The sequence below is a fragment of the Schistocerca gregaria genome, chromosome 2, assembly GCF_023897955.1.
Source record: "Schistocerca gregaria isolate iqSchGreg1 chromosome 2, iqSchGreg1.2, whole genome shotgun sequence".
NCBI classification, from domain to species: Eukaryota; Metazoa; Arthropoda; class Insecta; order Orthoptera; family Acrididae; genus Schistocerca; species Schistocerca gregaria.
The window spans coordinates 422,571,328-422,595,133 of NC_064921.1; the positions used below are offsets into that span (position 1 = coordinate 422,571,328).

Genomic DNA, 23,806 nt, shown 5'->3' on the forward strand with positions numbered 1-23,806 from the left:
CCGCTGCCCTGCGGCCCCCGGCCGCCTCCCCGCAGCACGCGAGCGAGACGGACGGACTGCTGCAGAACGAGATCGTGCTCAGCCCGCTCAAGCTGCAGCAGCAGGAGGCCGCCGACCAGTAGCGCCTCCCCCGCCCCTCTCCGCACTTCTTCGCGTCACCCGGCGCCGACTGAACGGACACTCTCTGCCGCGACGCCGAAGATAATGGACTGTGCTAACTCTGTACTACCCGTACTCGCGTAACCCAGTGTGCCTCGAATCGCAGTTTAATACTATCTACAAACACAAAACTAAATCGTATTTAAAAAAATAATAAACAATGTCTGTGGTACCCTGTTCCACATAAACGGACCTCGTTCCGAACGATGAGACGCTCCGGGTTCGGAGTAAACAGAACAGAAAAAAGTAATTCAGTTCCGTAGTTCGTATAACAATAAAGTGAATGACTCGGGCAGTTAGATAGGTCGGCAGTCAAGCTTATAAAATAGTGAAAATGCGTAACTCCTTTTCCGAAACACCGGAAACACCTTACGACGCCGCAGCATCGCCTTGTTAACGGTAGCGTGCTTTTCGGAAGTGTTAAACTCTTTGAAACCCTTCTTCTATTACTGTCTTCAAGAGAACGGGAAATTCTGCCATTTGTGAAGTGGTTGTGCATCACATCTGTGTAGAAATTTGTACCTGTCAGCCAGTTCAGAATTGTACAGCTTAATAGGTTTTCAAATATCGGAGAATCATTTGTCTGTATAGAGGGAGTCCATTAAGCTACTAATCTCAAATACACCCAGAACCACTGAAACAAAGTTTTCAACAAGTTGTAGCATACAAATGAGTGTTATACTCTCTTGTCCCGTGTAAGGCCATTTTAGAGCTGTGCTACAGGTAAATATATTTATAAGGCGTTTCCCATAAATTATAATGCAAAGAGTTACAGACTGTGCTAAATACGAAGACCGTCACTGTTGGCACATCTCTGTTTTACCTGCTTTGTGAGGTAAATGTCGTGTAAAAGTGGGTGCAATCTGTGCTATGTCAGCAGCCATTGCATTCTCTGCAAAGTGTAAGATATATGTTGATCTTTTGAAGAACTTTCAATACCACTAAGAAAAATATACATCTCTGTTAAAAAATATAGTTACATCAGATTAAAACTTTTGAAGACATAGCTGTAAAGCTAAATCCTCACTCGTGTGATTATTGTCATTTGCTGGAAATCACTGATGGTTCTGTAAATATTTGACGTTAGCAACTTAGGTAACTCTCTCTACAGATATACTTTGATTACCCCTACAAAAAACTATGAGACTCCTTAATAGCTACAGTTTGGAAACCAGTGATGGGATGGCGAGGCACGACGACTCGAGCGCACCGAGAATTCCTCGAGCCTCTAGTACTCGAGCAATTCTCGAGAAGCTCACGAGAAACGGCTCGGCGGCATGGAAACTACTGCTCTACAGTATAATATTTAATATGTGCCACATAATCAAGCACATTTCAATTTTGAAGCAACTCTTTTGACACCTCATGTCTCCTTCTCCATAATGTTTACATTTACTTTCAATTCCATTTTTCTTTTAATTCAAAGAAAAGTGTGATAATCTAGCCCCATTAATCAGCTTTATCCTTAAATAATTGTTCATAAATTTATCTGCTATAATTTATATGTAATGAAGTAAATTTTATTCAGGTAGCAGCATCTATCATCACACCATTAGTTTTCTAGTTGTACACAAAAATTTTGCTACAGCAATTGCCCTAATAGTACACATCATTAAAATTGAATTAAATAAATTTTATATTTTTACCCTCTTAGTCCTTGTTTCTACATGGGAAATGTTTACTACTACCTGTATCTACCTGCTTAGAATGCCTACCTACCTTTACCTATGACTCCACATCTATTGTCCATTATTATCAAATTCTCACCCAGCTGACAGGTTTTTACAATTCTATGGTGTTCCACCTACTGGCAGCTGAAAGTATCTTCGATAGTTGTCGTTATTATTCATTTTCCTTGGTATATGTGTCCCACTCAGCTGGTTCCCTTTTTTTAATGAGGTTTAGGAGAGGCTTTTTTTCTTAGCATTTACTTTCATTCAATACTCTTGCAATCCTTCTTCAAATCTGGAGAGTGTTCCTTGAAGATAAATTGTTCTATCATCAAGCACTGCCATGTCATCAGCAAATCTGACACAGTTGATCTCCCATCCTCCTATTCTTACTCCTCACTTCTCTACCTTACCATTTTCATTTTCATTGTCAAGTCTTCAATGTGTACATAAGATAAACAGAGTTGGTGAAAGAGGACATCTCTGTCTTGCTCCTCTTTTGATTTCAAGCCATTTCTTAGCATCAGAGCTGCTTTCTGCATTGTGTATAAGTCCTACATTAGTCTCTTGTTCTTCCAGTTCACCTTCTTCAACCTTAGAATTACAATCATCTTTGCTCATTTTCCCCAAGTCGAAGACCTTTTCTAGAGCTGTGAAGCAAGAACTTTTTCATCATCTCTTGTACCTCTCCCTTTTCTGAAACCAGATTGCTCTTTCCATATATTATAAGTTTTTTAATATTATTGTATTCTTCAGTTACAGTGTCATCTGAATCTGTGCTTGTCATATACACTTTTATGGTTACAATGCCTGTTGTTCAATTTGGCATCTAAGTTCTTTGTTGTTGCTGCAGATAACTGTTTACCCTGTCGCCAATTTCCCTCCTCATCCCTCCTCATCATTAATCCTACTTCAGCTCTAACCCTCTAACACAGTATGTATAATCCATTGATTCTTGCTCCAAATATCCACCTCTTCTAGCCTTCACATCTTGTTGATTTCTAAGATAATTATGTGCATTCTTTCCATGTCTAATTTTATATTTTCTAATTTCCTATACTGCACTAGTGTTCCACGACTCCATGTAGCCACCCTAATTATAATTCTCTTTCTTTCTGGTGGTTTCTCTTGATTAGTCCCAACGTGGATATTTCAATTGGGGGAGAGGGGGGGGGGGGCACATATAACTATTTTACCTCTAGAATATTTTATCCAGGAGGAAGGCAATCACCACATTTTTTGCATTTCCCTATACTAAGAAAATATAGTGTGCTGGTTTCCCATCAGCTTCCCTGCAACCTTCCTCCAGGACAGTTCTTCTATGTGCACTGGCCCAAACAGAAAAATCTACTGTTTACTCCCTATGATCCTTGTTGGTGATCACCTTGTCTTATTCATTACGTATCATTGTAATTTTCATTACGACTCTTACAAGAGACCTTCATAAGATACTACCAACTTTTAAGGAAGTGTCACTCCTCCATTACTCCTTCTTTCTTCTGACAGCTGTCCCTGATGAGAGAGATCACACTGGCATGTAGCAATTGCTCTAAAACCACACTAAAGATCTAATATTATTCTGTAAACAAAAAGGAACACTCACCAGTGATAGTGGACAAATCATGATAAATATTTTCTCCGGGAGTTTTGGTCAGTGAATCTGCAACCATTTAGAAAAATTGGCCATGGAAGCTGGTCTCTATTGCAACTCGTTGGCCAAAGAAATTTGTTTTGATAAAATTTTAACATGAGGTCAGGATGAAGTCATGATTATTCAGCCTGTGCCAGGGATATGGATCAGGCAATATGACACTTTGGACAACAAATTTATCTATTGATTGGTGACTCCATGGAGTGTCCTGTGCACCATGACCAGATAGTGGATGTACTTGGAAGGAGAGACAGCTTTGGTCGTATTTTGTTGTTTTATTAACCGCAAAATCGATTTTCGGTCACTTAGTGACCATCCTCAGTGCTGTAATATACAATTTACATTGGTAGGCACTGCTGTCAACATGTTTAAAGCGATCACATAAACTGACCTCAGTGTTGGTTAACTAGGATGTGTGGAAACTGAAAAATATCACCTACTGAGGTGTTGTTCACAGACCTTTCAAATATTTATGTTAGCCCTACAATTTAAGGTTGCACGCTAACAAACACTTTTAAACCTTGGTTTTCTTCTAATCGAACATCAACTATGACAACCACAACGGAATACCTCATACTCCCCTGAAAACTTGAGTTATTTATGTTTCTTGGGATGTATTGAGGAGCCTTCACATTATCTAAAATAATGAAGTAAAGCTCCAACAAAAGATGTATAATTGTGTCAGGTATTTGATATTTTTTCCTGTTCAAAACTAATTAATATCCATTTTCTGTAGCAAATATTGTCTTCCCTGTTGCATGTATCATCAAATAAAATATCTTGTTTCTCTTCTTTTCAAATATGCATTCTTTTCAAAAGCAAGTGACATGTTTTCATGCTGTGCTGACCTCCCTATCTCTATTGCTCATGTTATACAGCTCTTTGCCATTTTTACCCAGTATGCACTATACTTACCAAATTTATTGCTGTACCTTCTCTTCACAGGGCTGGCAAAAAGGGCACCTTTCTGTTATCTTACGTAACATATTTTTACTGTCAGTCATTTTCCTGAGCTACTTTCACACCAGCCCTAGTTCACTATTTGTAAGCCTCATAATATTAAACAAACTTATGCCTATTATGTGCTCGTCAGATGTTATGTGTTGTGCTTAGTGCATTCATAGCTCTCCAAAGGAACTGCTTCACTTTACAATTTGAAATTTTGCTGTCCCCCAAACCTAAATCTATTTAATCTAGATTTTTCAAACAATGGAAAAGCAGGAATGGAAAGCAAGGTGATGAAATAGGATAGATTGCTGCTCACCATATAGAGGAGACTTTGAGCAGCAGATTCTCTCTACAGTTGAAGTACCTTTAAAATGTCGACTAACGTATCAGACAATATCAAGAACTACACAAACACGTATTTACACATGCATACTCACACACACAGGGCCACTGTTGCCTCCAGGCATAGAGGCCTCAGCACCCAGAGATGATTTTGGCTATGCACATGCATGTATAAGTGTGTTTTTCATTGTGTGAGGAAGGGCTTTGTCCAATAGCTTAGGCTACTTTTAGATGTAATTTACCTCTGTTTGTTTGCTGCTCAAAGTCTACTCTATGTGGTGAGTAGCAATCCATCCTATTTCATTGCTATTAACCTAGATTTTTGTTCCCGTGGAGAAGTGAGACCTAAATGTGGTGTAAGAATTTTAGTTTCTCGCAAAATTAAAAATTCATTGTCATTAAAAATTCACGTTCAGAATGGTGGATACATCTTCAGAACGCAGTGCTTTATGTGACTGCTTCATTCAAAGTTAATTCAGTTGTAGTATTTATATGAGTAACATGTTTTATGAGAGTCTCTACGCAGTGTCTTGCATAACCACACTTAATCTGTAAAATATTATATATGTGTCTGTTACAGACCACTGATTACTACTGCCGATGCTTCCAGCAAGGCTACATATTCATTGTAATTAACACATAATTAATCAATTCTACGTGTATATAAAATGTGTTGTGAATACAGTATTCAGGTAATGTCTCTACCTTGTCACTGTTTTCCAAAGTAAAAATACTGTGCATGAGCCAAAGAAAAAGATCAGCTTTTGGAGGAAGATAAATCTACACAATCTCAGTTGTTCTATAAATATTTATGGATGCTGAGCTTCTAATTTACCAATAAATCACGAACTTTTGTCTTGTTAAGTATGTGTAGATACATAGTCAAGCTGGCTAGGTCACATAAAACTTCATACAGGAGGTGAAGAATGACTTTTAATCACAAAGCATGTGTGACACATTTTGGAATTATTTCGTTGTTCAGAAATCTAAATGTGGAGGTAGCACAAGGACAAGAGTGTTATCAACTTTGCACGTAATGTCAGATGACAGGTGACATAGCCAGCTTAACTACAAATCTACACATATTTACTAGAATGGTTGCTAGCCTCCCAGTGACTTTGTCACACCTCTACTATTTGGTCTCATTATTGTCTTATCTCCTACCTGTTTCATTGAATAGTAAGAAGATACAGAATGCACCAAACCAAATTCTTTCCGTGTACGAAGTTTCTTTGTCCAGATTTCCTGGATGCTATAAGCACAAATTACCACCCATTTCAACTTACTTGATTACTGATGTTTCAACTGTGAATAGTTTATCAAAAAATTGCATAAGTGATTCTTTTTAGTTTGAAGTATACTTGATATATACTGAGGGTACTTTTACTGTGAAGGTGCATGGTTCTCTATAATCTGCAATTTTTATCAGACTAATGTTCCAGTGTTGGAGTGATGTGTAAGTAATATGTATTAATTCATTCCCCAATAACATAAGGAAGGATCATTACTGGAACTAAACTAAGAGTTAGATTTCCAGATACACCACTCATCTACAATGATGCAGCCTTATTAATGAAAACAAACTTGCTGTATTGCCTCTCTAACATGTCTTTGATAATGTAACATAGTTTCTTCAAGAGACACATTTTGATTGGCTAAATTTGAGCAACTGGCTGGAAAATAATTGTTGGCTACTCTGCCCTTCAACATGCAGTGGTGGTATTGAAAACAAACAGGCTTTATTGCCTCCTTTACATGTTGTTGAAGACAGAATGCAGTTTCTTCAAGACCTACACATTACACATATTTTTTATGTGTTAAATCTGTGCAGTGAGGTGGAATATAATGATAAATATCTACAAGCATATTTTATTTTCTTGTGATTAGAATTTTCATTGTTCTGACTATTTCAAATGCAGAGGTCAGCATTACAAATGTCAAATAGAATGAATTGCTGTTGCCAATTAATTTCAATAACTTTGACACTTTTTTACACATTACAGCCAGTTGTACATTCTTTTATATGGAAGGTCCATTTTCACATCTGAAAGACTGACTTCACATTTAAATTTTAATTTTGAGATACTAACACCAATGCAGTCAGATGTGAAGAGTACTAGGACTGTGGCTGACATACCAGTGTTGAACTACAGCAGTTAGTGGTACCTGTCAATTTATTTCTCATAATAACATCAGCTGGATGAGTTTTAACAGCCCCATTTATTTACCTAACATTTTGTAGATAAACAACTTGTGAGAACTTAGCAAAACTGCAGTGTTAAGAGCTGTTAGTAGTCAGAATACTTCATGTATCACACATTTCTAAATAAGTGATGAAATTTTACTGCTGGAATGACAATTTCATGTTTCCCACTCACAAAACATGGTGAATATAAATCATCCCCTATTATGTTGTTACCTGAGGACTTGTTCCTTATGTTAACACTGTTTTAGTTTATGCCTCCTAAGCAGACAATCATAGTTTGTAATTATACAATCCTTGATAGTTCTTTTCCACAGTACTGTGTGATGAACATGGTATTATATAAATTAACTTTCTTCAACTTACAAGACTCTCTTCCAATTTATTACTCCTAAATGAGAGCCACCAAACAAAATAGCAAATTGTGAGATAACTTTCAATCCTTAGAAGTTTTTGTTTCTGTGATGTCAATTTAATCGTGAAAAATAATTTGTTTTCCTTCAACAGCTGATTTGTAACCAAGCAATATACAGGAGTTACAGAATAGTGTTAGGTGAATTTTTTTATCTTATTTCACAGGTATTAAGAAAATGAGATGGATTAGTCAGGTGTATAAAAAGTAATTTTATAATGACAGTTGTTCACTGAGGTAAAAATAATTTCACCAATACAAAATATAAATATGTTTTAAAACATAAATTTCTGTGGATCATTTATAACTTCAGATACTTGTAAGGACAGTTACTCATTCTCCCCCATGTGACATGGTGCTTCAGAACTCTAATATCATAATTACATCATGATGATATAATAAGCAAGGCTGTTTTAAAGTGATTTGTAGTGATTCTGCTTTACATGCACATTACCTAGTGATTTTTATTAATGAAGTTCTACTGTTTTGTCACAAATATTGTTTTTATGGCACTCACTTCCAAATCATCTAAAGAAATTTTTTTGTTTGTGTAAGTCATTTCCTAAATGAATATAGGCTAACTTAACCAGATAAAAAAGGAAGTTACTTACTATAAAAATTCAAGTAAAGTTAATATTACATGTTAAAGAGGGAAATAACCTTTCATTATAAATGAGATGAAAAAGGGGCAAGAAAGTTAGTCATAATTGATTTCTGCATTTGAACAAGAAAAATACATTTTCATACAAATCAATGAATGAGACATTCACTGAACTGGAATAATTTGCTTTCCAAAGGAGTCACTGTTAACTTCCATAAAGAATAATGAGCAATATGTATATGAGTTATGCCTTTGCACACAATATTTGTGGTGTTACTTGATACTTGACGCTGTCTTTAAATGTGTGAGTATAAGTAATGCTTAGAGAGTATGGCTGTTAGGATTTTCATACCAGATGACTTATTTTTATAGTGTTCTAGACTGATAAAATCTATTGTACTATAAGATCATGAGCCATAAATAATTAATTATGTTAGCTACACATACCATTAAATTGTTTACATCTATGATCTTTCCCTTGCATTTGTTCAGGATCTCCACAATTCTTGCTTGCATTGTAATATTCATATATGAAGCTTACACACTGGTCTACATTTTTACTGGCATTTTCAAATTTTTCCTGCAGAAATGCAATAGCAGAGCAGAGTAGCAAAAACGTGCTAGATTTAAGTTATATACTCACCTCAACATATTATAAGAAGTAAACATATTTTTATGAATTGGTCCCCATGTGATATATTCTGCCCATGATGGCCAAAATTCAAGTTCAAATTTCCTTCAAAGCAAATAGCATTGTATTTTCCTATACGGAACTTGAAACCATTGTTTCTTATTTGATGCAATTGCCAAATTTTCTCAAATATTGACACCTTTACACTTCCATAGCACAGAAAGGAAGAAGAAATGTTTGTTGTAAAATATGATGCTCCACTGTAGTTATTAGCACCATATGCCTATAATGTGATCTGAGTCACTAGACAACTGAAATTTTTTTTTTAATTTTCTTTATTTTGGCACTGATTGTTTCTTGTAATCATAAACATTTTTTGCACTATCATTCTATAAATTCTTTGGCTGCATTAATTGTGATCCCAGATTTGATGCAACATTCTTCAGGAATGCTATAAATTTACATGCCTACACAAGCACTTGTTCTTGTAGTAATTTTAATCTCTCTACCATGGCACAGGAAATATATATTATCCAAATGTACACCATTAGGAAAGAGAGACAACATCGGGGCTGAAAAATATTGTCATTACTTTTTTTTTCTTAGTTAGAGTAGCACTGCTGACATGGTGTCTCTTATACTTTGTCAAGACTTCTTAAAAGAAGCACAAAGTTTAAATATTATGAAAAGTGTAGCATCAGGATAAATTCAGGAGGGATAACAGATAGGAAGGTATAACAAGGAGCAAAAAAACCATTTGCAATGTATGAGACACATGAATAGTTTCAAGAATGAATAAGATATTCAGATTCATTGATCACCTCAAGGAAATTTTCAACACCTCTCATGTTGTGAGATCTTCTTGTATCATAAATAGTGGAGATATATTGATTGTAGAACCAATTAGGGCAGTTTTTCATAAGTGTAGTAATTATTATCAGATGGACTATGATGGTAAACAAACAATATGAAGTCTTACTGTGAGAAGTATTTTATGAGTTTCCCGCAACTATTTCAAAAGAGGATATATAAATATAATTTGAGCTGAGACTGAAATTTAGTTGAGTATGGAGAAACTAAACGTCGAAATTTTAATACCATAAGTACCAAATAAGCAGAACATTTTTAATAAAGTTTCACGCAGTCAGTTCAGTTTTCTGACAGTATCAAGAGGCAGCAATTTAGTTAATACTTTTTGCAACAATCCCTGATTTACCCATCACCTTACCTTGGAAAAATTGGATTGCATTAGCCAAAAAATATATTCAGCTGGTATCTTTCTTATAGGAACACATTAACATTTCTTTAAGAAATTTACACAATACAAGACTATGAATCATGTTCATTACATTACATGTTTTATTACTTTCTTGTTACATTATTAATAGTGCATATAAATCATATTACTAAATGACTATTTAGAATTATTGACAATGGTGAATCGTAATGACTGATGCTTTCAACTTTCCTTGAGACAAGTGACAGACTGCACACCATGTTATTGTTTATGTCCCAGAGCTACAGCACCATGACCGTTAGTGCTTTTGTAACCTTGACACATTATTTTATAGACATTCAAATTTGTTTAGCTGTGAATTAACACTATTTACTCTACCATATTAGAGAACTGTACAGTAGGTTGAGCATGTAAATTTATTTGTTTTATATTTCATTATGTTGAATGTAGTTTTCTCATATTTTTTGTAGTATCAACTGTTACTGTTAGCTTCTACAAAAGTTTCAATTTATTTTATGAGCTTGCAATAATGTCATATTTTTTTCCATATGTTAGATTTACCAAACATCTCCACATATATTCTGCTGGAGATTGTATGTTATCTGATCAATTCTTAGAAGCAATCATTGTGTTGCATGAGATCTAAATGTTGCAGCACTTTCTACAGAATCATTTCAATTGCTTCTCAGATATGTATGTAGTCATTTTTTGCTCCAGGCTTGGTATCCCTTTGAACTCTTACAGTTTTGTAACTTACAGTTTCATATTGCAGATTCTAGCACAGCTCAAAAACAAAGTGTCTGGTTCCACGTTATTCACTCTCATATGCCTCCTGTCAGGGGCCATTTAATTTTGCTACATGAGTAATTACTAAAATACATTATTTTATCACTTTTCAATGATAACCATCACTTTTAAATGAAAGTTAACAATTTCTTAATCCTCCCGCCTTCATAGTTTAAGTGAAAGTAATTAGGTATTCTTATTTCTTTCCACAAAGGAATAAAGAACTTGATATTTATTTCTTAATGTATGTTCTGTTCTTCTGTCCCAATCACATCATGGTGAAGCATCTACAGAAACCTTAAAGGAACCACTTGTACACTTAGAGTAGTAAGCCTACATTGATGCAGTTGAATATTAACCATTTAATTCACACTGAATTAAAAACCAAATCATGAGTTTTTTATATAACTAAAGACCAAAGACCCTAGATCAGTTCCTGTTTGAGATATAGTTTAAAATTTCTGTCTTCAGTTACAATCAATCAGTACAGTTCATCATGCACTGAACATTATTCACTTTATTATGATTATTTTTTATGATACAATTATTTTTAGTAATCATTAAGAAACTACTCTATTAAATTCAAAATAAACAGCAGAATTCCTTTTCTTCTTGATTGTAATCTTTTTCCTGCCTCCTAGAGGTAATATTTCATTACATATTCCATTTTCAAAATGAGTATTAAAACAACTATCCAACAAGTATGCCAGTGCACAAATGTCCCCAAAGCAGACTGTTGGAATATGAAAAAGTACTACCCATAAGAATCTGAAATACTTAAATATTTATAGCGGTAGTTCTCCTTCAAGTCAAGTGAAATTCGGCTTTTATTTCTGTATATACAAGGGACCCCTCCAATTGGATGTGAAATGGAAACCACAGTGAAAATCAAAAATGTTTCATTTGCAACATTTAGCTACACTTTCAAGCTACTTCTCTACATAGTCTCTGCTCTGACTTAAAACATTATTTTGTTATAGCAGGGTACCAAATTTCCAACACCCTCGTCATAGAAGGCATCCACATGTGATTTCTGCCAATTCCCTACACTAATCTGCAGCTCACTGCCCTTGCCATAATGGTGACACAGCCAGTGCTACATATGAGCAGAGAAAAGAGAAATAGAGGGAAGCAAGTCCTGCCCGTATGGTGGGTGGTCAGACACTTCCCGTCGGAAATCCTGCAGGGGTGTCTTAAATGTCTCTGCATGCAGCCAAGAGCTGTTATGAAGAAGGAAACGCATGACAGTTATGTGGTCTGAATGAAACCAGGTGAATCCCTTAGTAGGACTTCAAACTTGGAAGAAAACACTATTTTCTACGCATCTTTATATTCTCACTGTGCACTCAGAACAGAAAAGTATGATGTGACACAATAGCTGGATATACTAGAGACCTGCACAACACATTCTTGTAAACCTTCACTGGATTTTCACTGTGGTGTTAATGTCATGTCCAATTGGTGATTGAAAATAAAACAGCTCTCATACTTACTCATCTTCTTAACTTCACATGGTCTGGAAAGCTGAAAAGTCTATTAAGAATGATGTCTTGATCTAATTTTACTCTCCTAAAGGTGTAAGAAAACATGTGTGTCATTAGTTTAGCATTATAGTGCTTGTACTGCTTTAACATTATACACAGAACTTATTAATTTCAGAAAATATGAAAAAGGGAGCTGAACATCCCACTGTTAATAATGAAATAAAATTGCTCTGTATGAAACTTCATAGTTAAATCATATTTTAAAATTCCATATTATGTTTAAATATCAGCAAGATATAGTTCTATCATATTGGGGACACTCATGATGCCAGAATCACAAACAATGGTGTACTCCATTTTATGTTGTTAAGACATCAATTCCATAATGACTTACCAACATGAAATGTTATTGGTGAAGTTTCATTTAAAGACATCTGTTCTACAGTTCTTGCCAAATTTATATTTTGCACTCTCATTAAGTGTATATGCAATAATCATTAGCAAATACTAAGTAAAACACATGCAGATTATTATTCCCAAACACTCTCCCACAGTAAGTAACTAAAGATATGGCACAAGCACATCTGTTCTGCCATTGTCAATGATACTTACAGTAATAATCTCAGATAATATGACTTAGCTATCCTTTGAAGTTTCTTAGTACCCCAACCAATATTTGACACATTCAAGCATTGAGTATCTACTTGATTATGTGGCGCCTGTTTTTTGTTCATTGATGTTCGTTGTATACAACAATGAACTTGTTGCACTCATATTTAAAGTGCTCTTGAGGTCTTCCTTCTGTTACTATAGAAATTCATTTAGAATTGTTCATCATACATCATCACTAGCAAGAATGCAAAATTGCCTTCTGATACAGTTTCTTTGTATTAGACAATTTCAAGGAAGCTGTTTCAAAATTACATTTTTAATTTCCTTTTCTACTTCTGGACCATATATTTTGAGTAATAATGACAAACATTGTTTTGTGTAAATACATAAATTTTTATCTGGTAACATCAAACGTGTGTGTGTGTGTGTGTGTGTGTGTGTGTGTGTGTGTGTGTGTGTGTGTGTTTTGTGCATGCACGTGAGAAAGAGAGTGTACAATAGTTGCACTATTCACACTACACGTGTGTGTGTCTGTGTGCAAATACTCATGGGTGTCTGCAAAGGGTACGGGAGGGGGGGGGGCGGGGGGGGGGGGAGCGAGATAGGGACACTTCTCCCATTAAATACACAAACACTTCTAGATGTGAGTAGATAAGCATCAATTTCTGCAGTATAATGATTTTTTTTTTTTCCGTGCATAACATTTAGTTGTTGTGTCATGATGTCTCAAAAATGACGAACTCCTTAATGTACTAAAAAAAAAATGCCATTTTACCAGAGTCTTACTATTGCCTCCCTGTCCTCCATCCCCCACTGCAGATTTATGCAGACGACCATGTATATGCATATGTCTATGTCGGTGTGTGTCTTTTCTTTCTCTTGTGTACTTATATGCATGTGCACTTTTAACACATGCACGTAAATACTTGCATCCCCTGTGTGGGCTTGCACAAATAACTTTTTTAACCATCCTAAACATTTTCTTACCTGCTTTTGTAATGAATTATGATTACACAAATCCTAGTAATGACTAAATAATTGATTCCAACAAGCTCTTCAAAAATCTACAGCAAACCAGGGGACAATGTACTGCATTGCAACATATTTAATGCTTTTGAAATACAAACAGAGGTATTTTGAACACAATGTTAGTCAAACAAAGTGATCTGGCTAAAATTAAAAATGCTAATAACATAATGTGCATTAACAGAATGCTATTTTATGAAAATTTAAACACAAAATAAATTTATTTTAATAGAGTTAAGAATATTTTAATAAAGTTGTTAAAATTGTGCTTTATATTATTATTTTTAAAATTAAATAATTGGTTATTAATATACAATGGCATTACAAAAATTGCAGTGCTGTTGTGTAGTCTTACTTGTTATGCTGAAAAGATGTTACCCAATTGCTGGACAATTGGTTAAAATAGTAAAGAGTGCTTTAAGAATAATGAATAGTTATATAGAAATTATTGAGAATGTACAGCATGACACAGAACTTGTCTGTATGTGTCTAAGCTTCATATATCACTCATTTGTCATTTATCTATCAAAATTAAATTAACTAATTCTTTACCACAGACACAATATTAAGGCCTATACAATGTTTAAGCAGTTTTTAAATCTAAGGTACCACACGAGAAGATGTATATGGATGTAGAAGTATACACATACTGTTAAAATTGATACTGTAAATACTAAACTGTAGTCTGAGTGATTTATTAAATTTAGAGGCTCATTTAGCATTTTCTTGACATATCGAATAAAAACTGTTTCTAATACAAATTATGTTAAGAGCACTTATTTTATTATGTTTTACCTCACAACCCTTTTCTGCTCATAAAACAAAACAAAAATTGCAATTCCTACTAAACTAATGGTGACATGCAATAATAATATGACGTACAATAATTATGAATTACACAACTGCTTTGCCTCCACACAATAACCACATTTCTTTCTTTGCAGCTATGGTAGTAACTCTTCTGTCAATGTTATTAGACAGAAGTGTTAGCACAGCAAACTTTTTATTAATAAGAGCTTCTCATATTTTCTGTTAGTGCTTGATGTGGTAACTTATTTAATCCAGAAAGCCAAAATTTTGCACAGTCTCAAAGTATTTCAACACTGTAAATGGTATCAACTACTACTTGCCCCCTACCCAGAACCCAAGAAAGAACATTATTTCACAGCAATCCAAGTCACAACTGTGATAAAGCAAGGATCACTGGAAATCAATGGCATCAAAGGTATTAACAACAAATTATAATTTAAATTGATACTCAACATACACAGGATAGTGCAGAAAGTGGATATATGGTGAGCTCCCATGAGCAATCTTTTGCATAGTGTCACTTGTGTGCTTTACAAAACACAGATCATTAACATTATAAAGTTCTCTAGATGAGTTCTTCAGCCTGCAGAATGAGCAATGCATAAAAATAACAGGCCCTTATGGACCTAAGTTTGTAAAATAATAAACTCTTTGGTATTGTAAGGTGTACATTCCGCTCAGCTACCTGTATTCTTTTACAAAAAGTCAAAGTGTAAATACAGGATTACCAGTGTGGCAAAACATAATAAGAAGAAGTAATAAAAGGTAACTGGACACAGCTTTATGTGAACTGATCTATCATGCAGTTTATCTTGAAACTGGCTTTTCATATTCAAACTAACTTAAGAATTTGTTTCTGATAGTCTAACGTATACCTCAACCCCTTCCATCCAGATGTGGCATTTTGAACAGGCACTCATTTTTTTTCAGATCTGAACCATCTACATCTACATCAATACTCCATAAACCACTGTAAACTCCATGCCAGAGGAAACTTAGCATGGTACCACAAGTTGGGGTTTCAAAGAATGAAAATTCTACGTATGAACATGCTATTATCATTCATTATAGCATTGGAAGACTCACTTTGGATATGTATTCTGTGATTTTACAATTCATGCTATAACAAAGCAAGAAACTCTTGATTTTCAGTCAAAATTTTCTTGCGTTGCTAAAGAAGAAACTGCAGAATCACAGAATGGGAATCCAAAACAAACCCCTCAATAACTCTATTCCAATACTATAATGAATGATAACAGCATCTTCATATTTGGAACATTCATGGTTTGAAATGGTTTTAGATAGTTTCTGTTAATGAAAAAAAGTCTGTAAGTTGTGATTCAAGTAACAAACATAAATATATGCAAAACATGTAGCCCACTTCAACATGTGTGAAATTTTCTTAATTACAGAGTATATTTATTTCATTTTGATTTCATAATTAGGAATTATGTCAATTACTCAAGAAAAATCTAACACTTAATAATGGAAATGTGGGTAGGAATAATAATATGAATATTAGGATAGATTGATACCTACCATACAAAGGTGTTGAACAACACACAGGCTCATTTAATAGAAGTCCTTCATTATACTAGGGAGGAACAGTAGGGCCTGTGAGTGTATGCAAGAAGATGGTGGGCTGCTAGGTGCAGCATCAGGAAGCAATGTTTGTTGAGGAGGGGTTGGTGTGGGAGGAGAGGGAGAAGGGGTTGGGGAGGTGGGAGAGGGCAGAAGCAGAGAAAGGGAAAGGACTAAGTAGGTGAGCTGAGGAGAAACAAGGCATGTATGAAATTGGAGCAGGAGAACAAAAGAGGACTGAGACAGGGACTAGCAAAGGTTGAGACCAAGGAGGTTACAGCATGTTTCCCTCCTGAGCTAGACCACACAAGTGCAGAGTAAACTGCAAAACACAGTGTGCTTAACTTCAATGGATGCTTCACAGCTTGTGCCATCTGGATCCATACCACCAAAACCTGCTTATTTGAATTGCGCAGGTTGGAACTCTCCCTAAAACATATCCAGTCTGATTAACTGACAAGCATATCATTGCTATACAAGCGCATAATTTAAGTAGACTTTATTACTGCTTTATATGTACAGTTATCATTTTGTAGAAATCAGTGCATGTACAGTTACTTGTTCACGTGTATCAGATGCCACTGATGGGTTATAAACCCGAAAAAAAGGGTTTTGGCAAGTGCTGTATGGAAGATGTCTTTTAAAAAGACAACCAGAACAGTGGGGGAATATTTTGACAGAGAGCGCTACAATTTGATGCACAGACACCTCTACACCCGACTCGGGTACCCACCATCAGTGGCCACATTATTTCTTCTGGAGGCATATGATTGTCCCACATGTTGGGCCCTCAACAGAAGAGTATGTTCTGTAGCAACAATAGAAGAATGAACTGGACATGAATCTGACACTTTTCCTGAGCATGATGAGTAGAAAACTCGTTGAAACATTGTGACAGAACTACTCAGCTGCTAACCTGAGAAGATTTCAGAAATGAAATTAGCCAATAAAGTCTGCATTCCCATATCCAACCCTTTTATTTACAATGCTTCTGATATTTTGATGGACGTTACTCCATATTTTTATGTCCTTTAGGTTTGTGCAAGATGTAGTTTTCTGTTTTACTAGTAGCTGTTCAACTGTAATTACATTTATTCTGCAGCTCTCTCTTTCAGATAAATTTATACTAAAACCCTGGGACAGTATGAATACTGCTTTGGTTGGACTGGTTGAGTTGGCAATGAACTGTGTAAGTAGTTGCTTACCAGCAGCATCTGTTGCTGGTGAACATCCTTGTTCCCTGAGAAATTTTTCAAACTGTGCATTAACACATTCCAGAGAATGTTTCAAGCATGTAGTCTATGTTTTCCCTCTTAAATTATCTCTGTGTCTGTATCCTGCAGGAATATCTTCCCATTATATTCCTTCTCCTTTATTTTCTGTCCATTCTTTTTTTCTCAGCTGGATTACAACGGTACACTTTCCCTTATGTCCACATCATATCATTTATGTCTTTCTCTCTTTGAATCATGTTATGTATTGTGTGTACATTGTCATATGGTTCTCAAAGGCCTTGAATACATGTAATATAATTTATATTGCTGCAATAGAACTATTTTATAAAACGTTTATAGGAAGCTATTTCTTCTAAATTTGTTTAACCCACTGAGTTTATCATGGCTGTTTCTTACCATGTTCTAAGTTTTCACCATTAATATATATGAAATTTTTATTTGGAAAAACAAAAATTTCAGCATCAGTGAATTAGTATCAAAGAAATAAAACCAAGTGAAGCAATAAAGAAATATCATTTCTTATCTCATTTACACACATATTCATTTTGCACAAGTATAAATATCAAACAAACAGATAGTATTATTAAGCAGTATTTTACATAGGCTTCTCTTAAATCAACAAATCAGACTATATTAAATTTCAAATCACAATTTTCAATACATTTCTTTGAAACCTCTGCATATGGTAGCACATCACGATAGCTTCTTTGCCATCAATATTGATGAGTAATTTCCTGGCCCCGGTTCTTGAAACACCATCTCATCGTTTTCCAACCATTGAATATACCTAACCTGTGAATGGTTTATTTCAGTTCTGCTGGGTTGTGATTTTTACAGAGAACTTTATACACAAGAATATTTTTCCACAAATACATTATCCAATTTTTTAGTTTGTAAGCTAAATTCTACCACAAACAGAACAATAGCTAGATGAAATCTTAAACTTCACCTTTTATGACTAACATCAGGAAATGAGATGTGAACAGTGTAAAGTTATAATAAGTGTTTACAGATTTGTAATTAAAGTGATCACAATTTTAAAAAAATACACCTAATTATGCAGAAGTGCTGCTCAAACACTCTAGTGAACATCAACAAACAAACTAATTTTCAAGCAAAGCGGTCATCAACCCTAATGTCGTTTCAAACACAACAGCATTTTCAACAATATAAGAAAAAGATAGATTGCCACTTACCGTAAAGATGATAAGTTGCAGACAGACAAGAAAAACTCTCTTACGCATTAGCTTCCTGCCATAGCCTTTTTCAGGAAAGGAAACCCACACAAGTAAGCACATCTGGCACAGATATGACCACTATCTCTGGTCCAAGCTGCCAAGATGGCAATCATGTATGCATGAGGGTGCTTGCTTGTGTGAACGAATGTGTGTGCAAGTATCCTTTTTTGATGAAGGCTGTGGATGAAAGTTAATGTATAAGTGCTTTTTCATTGCATCTGTCTGCAACTTAATATGTTATCTTTACAATAAGCAGCAGTCTACCTGTCCTTTATATGGCTGATATTCCAACCCAGAGTCTCCAATGTTTGATTTTGCTCAACAGCATTTTCCTATGTTTCATACAATTAGTGGTAGCTAACATTTCTCAGAATAACTCCTCAAGTAATCAGTCACTAATAAAACTTCAGTTTTATATGAAACCTGAGCCTTTAAGTGATTTGGAATGCCTCCTCCTCCCTCCTATCAATTCCTCCCACACCAAACACATCCACACAGTATGCATATAGGTGAATGCAACAAATGCAAAACACTGAATTATTACTACGTACCACATGAACTACTATGATCAATGAACAAAATGTTTAAAGCAGCTTAAAGTCTTTCAAGATTTCATTACACCATTACTGGCCTGGAGAACTGAAAAGTAGTACGCCTAACTTGAAGAGGCTCTTAAATCAAACAGTATTTGGAGAATCCAAAATGAAAGATACATGTTAAACAACAACAGGCCACTATTCATAATTAAAGAGCAAAATCAACAGGAAAATATCCTGCAGAAGTAAAAATAAAACATTTCACGCATTTACGTATATACACAAGAGCATAACTGGTGGAGAAAAAATAATAGTTACAATGTAACAGAATATGACAATATTTAATGAAAACAATGATTCTTAATATATCAAAGAATACAACAGTGCCAAGCAGTTTACATAAAGTTACATAAATACAAGAGCTTGAACTTTTCATTGTTTGATCACTCTACTGAAGACAGTAAGTCAATTTAAGATGAATCATGATCAGTTAAGATGAATTGTAATTAATTTATAAAGATATTGAACTACAAACTAAAAGTACCTCAAAAATAATGTAAACAAAAGCCCAGTTTATCATTTTGGAGTTTGTACATCAATAAGTGATAGTAATTATGATGCAGCCAACTGTAAAGACATAGGATTTACGTTACCAAATAAAATTACACTGTATTTATAAATCAATATATAAACATAATTAAGACATTGTTATAGATGCACATTTCATGTAATTCTGGCATGAGAAAATTTTGACATAATGTTTAAAAAACAATGTGATTTCAAAAGCCAAATTCCATATTGTGAAGGCATCGAAATCTTAACTTCACTTGAAACACTGCACAATTTAACTCTGAAATTGTCGGAATCTATACAAGCAGCCACAGTAGTAGCTGTCATGTGATTTTTGTGCATCAGTCCTACATAATGTTTTATGCACAAAACCCATGTCAGTTTTATTTCTATTGTGTTGCAATAAACATGTTTTAAAAGTATTTTGACTGTTCCACTATGTTATTTATTTGATTAACTTGACAAAAATCACCTGACATATGGAAATTGGGTCCAAATGTTATATCTGATGGAGGAAAAGTAATAAATCTGAGTTACACATCTCAAACAAGATCTCTGGTTATCAGCAAGTTAAATAGCTGAAATGTATCCATAAAAGCTGGTTTCATTCTATAGAGTAGACCCATTTACGAAAATCAAATAAAAAAATGTACATATTGCACTATGAAGCATGACAATGAAAACAAAATAAAAATAAAAGATAATTTCATATTAACATCACTGCATAACAACAATTTCACACAAAAATTGCTTTTTTCGATAGCCAACGCTCTCTAAAATAAAGCAATACAATATAGCAGGTGCTCTAAGTAAACAAACATAAATCTAATGAACATGTTGTGGAAATGTTTAGCTGCCTTTTTGTTCAGCCTGTCAGTGACTCAATATCTCCACTATATGTGGAGCAGCAATCTATCCTTTTCATAATATTGTCGTTATTCCATCCTGAATTTTCCGCTGTTGGAATATTTAACACAGACAGTCCATTAACAGTTTCAAGGGATGAAATGACTGTCAAAGCAGTGAAAACTTAACTGCATATTTAAAGATGCACCTATACAAACAAACAATATTGAGAAGGAAAGTTGCTACTCACCATATAGTGGAGATGCTGAGTTGCAGACAGGCACAATAAAAAGACTCTCAAAACTATAGCTTTCACACATTAAGGTCTTCCTCAACAATAGACACACACACACACACACACACACACACACACACACACACACACACACACACACACACACAAACCAACTTGCACACGCGACTGCAGTCTCAAGCAACTGAAACCACACCTTTCCATCCCTGATTTTCCTATATAAACAACCTAATACATCATCAAACGACTGCAGGTGTCACAAAAATTGAACAATAAGGCACCAAAGAATAACTGAAAGGCACCAACAGATCGCAAATGATGCTGTGCTATTCACAATTACCCATGACTGGAATAACTGAACCACATTCTCTTATTATATCTTCAACAGCCTTTAATCATGCTCAAAAGTGAGGAATAGCCTCTGCAAAATTCTTTCTGTCTCTTCTAGAATGGTATGCTGCCATCTGTTCAACCTACAAAATATCTTGGTCCATCCTTATGACATAATTACTTCCTAATCTCACACACGTGGATAACATCCATCTTAAAGATCCATGTGCAAGATCTATTCCATGAAGGTCTCAATAAATCCTATTCCAATAGGCCCTACTGTCAATGGGATAACATGACCCACCAGCAGCTTACACAACAACTTGACACGTATGTAGATGTGATTCATTTACTGCATACTACCACTCTGTCAATCTGTGTCTATAATAACCACATATAGTATGTCCAGTTTTGGACATATCATCGCATTATGCTTCTGAGAGGAAGACAGGCTACACCATACCTAGTTTCTGAAGACAAATTAATTTCTTGAAAGCAGTAAAGTAAAATAAAGAAAATGTGTAACTGATATCTGATCTTTATTTTGTAATGTTATAAATGAGTTAAAAGTGGATACCTAAAAACAAAAAAATGAGGTATTATCAGAGCAAGACTCTTCTGCAAGAGAGTTCAGACATCACAAAAGTGGATAAATATGTCAAGTGAAAACAGCAGTCATAGGTAAGATTGAGAATGCAAAAACAGCATGAGACACAAAAGTATTTCACCGTGGATATAAATGTAAGCAGTATCGATTTACTGACCTTAAAAAATTCTCCTGGGGATTCATCATCTTTTGTTGATAAAAAGAGCAATGAGGGAAGAGAAAGTAATTGAGTTAGGCAATAATTTCGATTAATAATAGTAAACACTCTGTTTGAGAATCACAAGAGGTGGACATATATTTGGTAAAGGTTGCGAAATATGGGAGATTACACAATGGTCAGGCAGAGTTTCCAGAGTCAGATACTGGAATGTAAGGCATACCCAGGAGCAGATACAGACTCTCATCTCAATTTAATAGTGATGAAGAGTAGGCTGAAGTTTAAGAGACTAGTTAGGAAAGATTAGTGAAATGTGATACACATGTACTAAGGAATGGTAAGATACACTTGAAGTTCTCTGAGACAGTAGATACTGCAATAAGGAATAGCTCAGCAGGTAGTTCAGTTGAAGAGGAATGGACATCAATAAAAAGACAATCACAGAAGTTAGAAAGAAAAATGTAGGTATAAAGAAGGTAAATGTGAAGAAACCATGGGTAACACAAGACACTTCAGCTGAATGATGAAAAAAGATAGTACAAAAATTTTCAGAATACAGAAATACAAGCAAGTACAGGGAAGCTAAGGCAAAATTGCTGCAGCAAAAATGCGAAGAAATAAAAAAAGAGACAGTTGTCAGAAGGACTGACTCAGCATGTAGAAAAGCCAAAACAACCTTAAGTGAAATTAAAAGCAATGTTGTTAACATTAAGAGTGCAATGTGAATTCTACTATTAAATGGAGAGGAGAGAGTGGATAGCTGGAAAGAGTACATTGGAGGCCTCTATGATGGGGGAAGACTTGTCTGATGATGTGATAGGAGAAGAACAAAGAGTTGACACAGGAGAGATAGGGATCCTGTATTAGAATCAGAATTTAAAAGAGCTTTGGAAGACTTGTGATTGAATAAAGAAGAAGGGAGAAATAACACTCCTCAGAATTTCTAAAATCACTGGGAGAAGTGGTAACAAAACGACTACTCACATTGGCATGCAGAATGTATGAGTCTAGTAATATACCATCTGACTTTTGGAGAAACAGCATCCAAGCAATTCCAAAGATTACAAGAGCTAGGAAGTGCGAAAATCATCACACAGTCAGTCTGATTAACAGCTCATGTGCGCAAGTTGCTGACAAGAATAATATACAGAAGAATGGAAAAGAAAATTGAGGATATGTTAGATCAGGGCTTCCAAACCTTTTCAGCTGGCTGACCCCTTCTTCAGCCGAAAATCCATGGCGGACCCGTAGTCAATCAAGAGCACAGTAACTTTATATTTCAGAGTGAAACCCATGGGAACTGAAAGCTGCTTAATGCAAGTGCCATGTTCCCAATGACCCCCTCCCCCACCCCTTAAGTTTCAATAGTCTTTGGTTTAGAAATGAATGAAAACAACTTGAAATTAACTATCTAATTTCAATTCCCACTGTATCCAGACACTTACAAGTGGATTTACTCCCTTTGTTCAACACACTATAGCCTGATTAAAATTACTTGGTAATTGACATTTCACACATTGGAGCTGCCTTCCTCCAAGAGCAATCAACGTCACGTCCAAACTGTTCGCTGTTGACAAGCTGACGTTTGTGGTCTGTCTGTTCACTTCCACTGTTTGGCTATTGTTGTGTAAGGAGCATGCATATTTCATAACAGTCGTGTGTGTGTGTGTGTGTGTGTGTGTGTGTGTGTGTGTGTGTGTGTGTGTGTGGTTTTTCATGAAATCTGAAAAAAAGTTCAAATGTATGTAAAGTCTATGGGACTTTAACTGCTGAGGTCCTCAGACCCTAGTCTTACACTCTATTAACCTAAGTTTAACTTCCGCTAAGGACGAAACACACCACACACACACACACACACACACACACACACACACACACACA

At 35.2% G+C, this 23,806-nt stretch overlaps 1 protein-coding gene across 3 annotated transcripts in view; it reads right to left on the bottom strand.

Moving 5' to 3' along the window:
• Window positions 1–17,882: 17,882 nt before the first annotated feature.
• Window positions 17,883–23,806, bottom strand: part of LOC126336172 (uncharacterized) — a 108,130-nt gene continuing 102,206 nt past the window's right edge. Inside the window, exon 5 of one of the 3 annotated variants that reach the window (XM_049999669.1) lies at window positions 17,883–18,180. In XM_049999669.1, coding sequence (XP_049855626.1) covers window positions 18,082–18,180 — 99 coding nt within the window. In that variant the 3' untranslated portion in view covers window positions 17,883–18,081. Of the gene's footprint in view, window positions 18,181–19,728; window positions 19,790–23,806 lie in introns of those variants that run through there. The other 2 variants (XM_049999671.1, XM_049999670.1) reach the window with 2 other exon arrangements.